At 46.3% G+C, this 2,019-nt stretch overlaps 1 protein-coding gene across 1 annotated transcript; it reads right to left on the bottom strand.

Annotated features, from left to right (window-relative positions):
- Positions 1 to 223: 223 nt before the first annotated feature.
- LOC104942115 (TLD domain-containing protein 1-like) lies at positions 224 to 1,447 on the bottom strand. Its single transcript, XM_010767314.1, has 3 exons — positions 1,265 to 1,447; positions 637 to 900; positions 224 to 445 (listed from the first exon to the last, which is right to left on the bottom strand). Exons 1-3 carry the CDS (start codon positions 1,430 to 1,432, stop codon positions 224 to 226), a joined length of 654 nt encoding a protein of 217 aa, XP_010765616.1. The 5' UTR covers positions 1,433 to 1,447.
- Between the last annotated feature and the right edge of the window lie 572 nt (positions 1,448 to 2,019).

The raw sequence follows: 2,019 nt of genomic DNA, 5'->3' as shown, positions 1-2,019 counted from the left end.
AGAGGAGCGGGGAGGAGGAGAGGAGAGGAGGAGAGGGGAGGAGAGGAGAGGAGGAGAGGAGGAGAGGAGGAGAGGAGAGGAGAGAGGAGAGGAGGAGAGGAGAGGATGTTGTTTGATGAAAAAAGAGGATGATGTTGCTTCAGAGACCATTTGTTTTTTTGCTGTAATTGTTTCTGAATTGAATGAAATTGGATGGAAACAGCAGAGCTTCAGTACGGACTGCTCATTGGGAACGAGTCACAATCAGGAACCAAACGTAGCTTGCTGAGCGACTCCATTCAGTGGAGACGTTGTGTTTACCTGAGGGTTTAAGCTCAGAACAGATGTGCTCTGCCAGCAGCTTGACCCCCAGAGAGCCATCCCCCATCCTCTCTGGCTTCCAGGCCTGGAGGCGCCCTCTGTGGACCACTATCTGAACTACAGTGGAAATCAGGTCCTCCAGGAACTGTGGAGAAATTAAAAAAGGACCATAATAGGGCATCAGTAGAACAGAATCCTTTATTGTCATTATACAGGAACAATGAGATAGTAGAGCGGTGTGAATCAGCAGGGAGGGTGTGACAGTAAACAAAGTAGAGACTAACAGAAATACCACAAATGATAACAAATTAGTATTTCATTTTACCCTCTACTCACCTCTGCTACCTGCTCACAGGGGACCACAGTCGCTGGCCCGGCCCCTCGCTGGGCCATGGCCCTGACCAGGGGGGCCCGCTCCTCTGCAGTGCCCCTCAGGGTGTCTGCCAGGAAGATCACCAGCTGCTCCCGCCCGACTCCAGAGGCAGCAGAGGAGCTGCTCCTCCCAGCAGCTGGGGGGGCTGCCAGCCCAGGGTCAATGCTGCACATGCACTGATAGACCCTCCTCACCATAGACTCAGGGGCCACGCTGCCCATTGAGGACTAGGAGAAGACAAACAAGTGGATGACAGCAATGATTTTTGCTTAGTGAAAGATTGAGAGATATGCAGCATTCAATGTAGTAGTTCACTAGGTCAAAACATCAAATTTTTCTGTAAACAAAGATAAGAAAGAAGTCATTTATGAAGTCATTATTAGAATTTGAAAAACTGGAGATTCTCCAAAATGTCTGTGTCATTCAGACTCATGGTAGACTCTTAACAATCTTATAGATCAGGAGATATTTTTTCACCTGAGAAGAGTTTTATTTTCTAATTAGTGTCAGGCCTGATGTGACAATATGCATCCCTGTTGAACTGTTGACAACCAACAGCTCTGTTTGAATTTACTGTTTTGACCAACACACCTGCAGCATTTCAAGCGTTAGAGTATTTCCTGCTGGGGTCTTCCCTGGGGCTGCTGAAGGGCCCCCTCCGCCCTGGAGCTTGTCAAAGACCCCCTCCACCACAGGCCGCTCCTCCGGCCGAAAGCGGGCCAGCCGCTTCTGCACCGACACACTCTCAGTGTTACCCATGATGCTCTGCAATCCAACACAAAGAGTCATTAAGTACACATGCAGCAGAGTAACAAAGGAGTGGTGCTGAGGTGTCAGCTGATCCCCGCAACATCATCATGGCTGCTGCTGTTATCATTCATTTACTTATTATTGGGCTGTTTAACTATTCAGTAGGGCAGTGGTTCCAAATCTTTCGCTCATATGACGGCATGAATGAAGCAAAGTGAAGTTGTAACCCCTCACCACAAGCTAATGCCTGGGTTTTTTCCCAAATAGATATTTAGGCTTGAGTGAAAGGTTGTTAACATTTAACAAGAATATTGATTTTTTTATCAAAGAGTGTTGCACCCAGTGGTGTACTTTTAGCCAAGTACTGTACTTAAGTACAATTTTAGGTACTTGTACTTTACTTTTGTATTTCCATGTTATGCTACTTTTTCTACTCCACTAAAGTTCAGAGGTAAATGGTGGTACAGATGTGAATGAATGATGTGAAATATAATCAGGTGTTAAATCAGACTTTAGTTCCACCTGGAGTAAATTCACAAGCTACCCTGCAGTATACAAAGTCATTCAAACTAGCTGCACCTTTACCAGCTTTGAGA

This window comes from Notothenia coriiceps, unplaced genomic scaffold (assembly GCF_000735185.1).
Source record: "Notothenia coriiceps isolate Sejong01 unplaced genomic scaffold, NC01 NC01_scaffold00004132, whole genome shotgun sequence".
NCBI lineage: Eukaryota > Metazoa > Chordata > Actinopteri > Perciformes > Nototheniidae > Notothenia > Notothenia coriiceps.
Note: the sequence above shows the minus strand (reverse complement) of the source record. Positions and strands in the feature narration are given on the sequence as shown.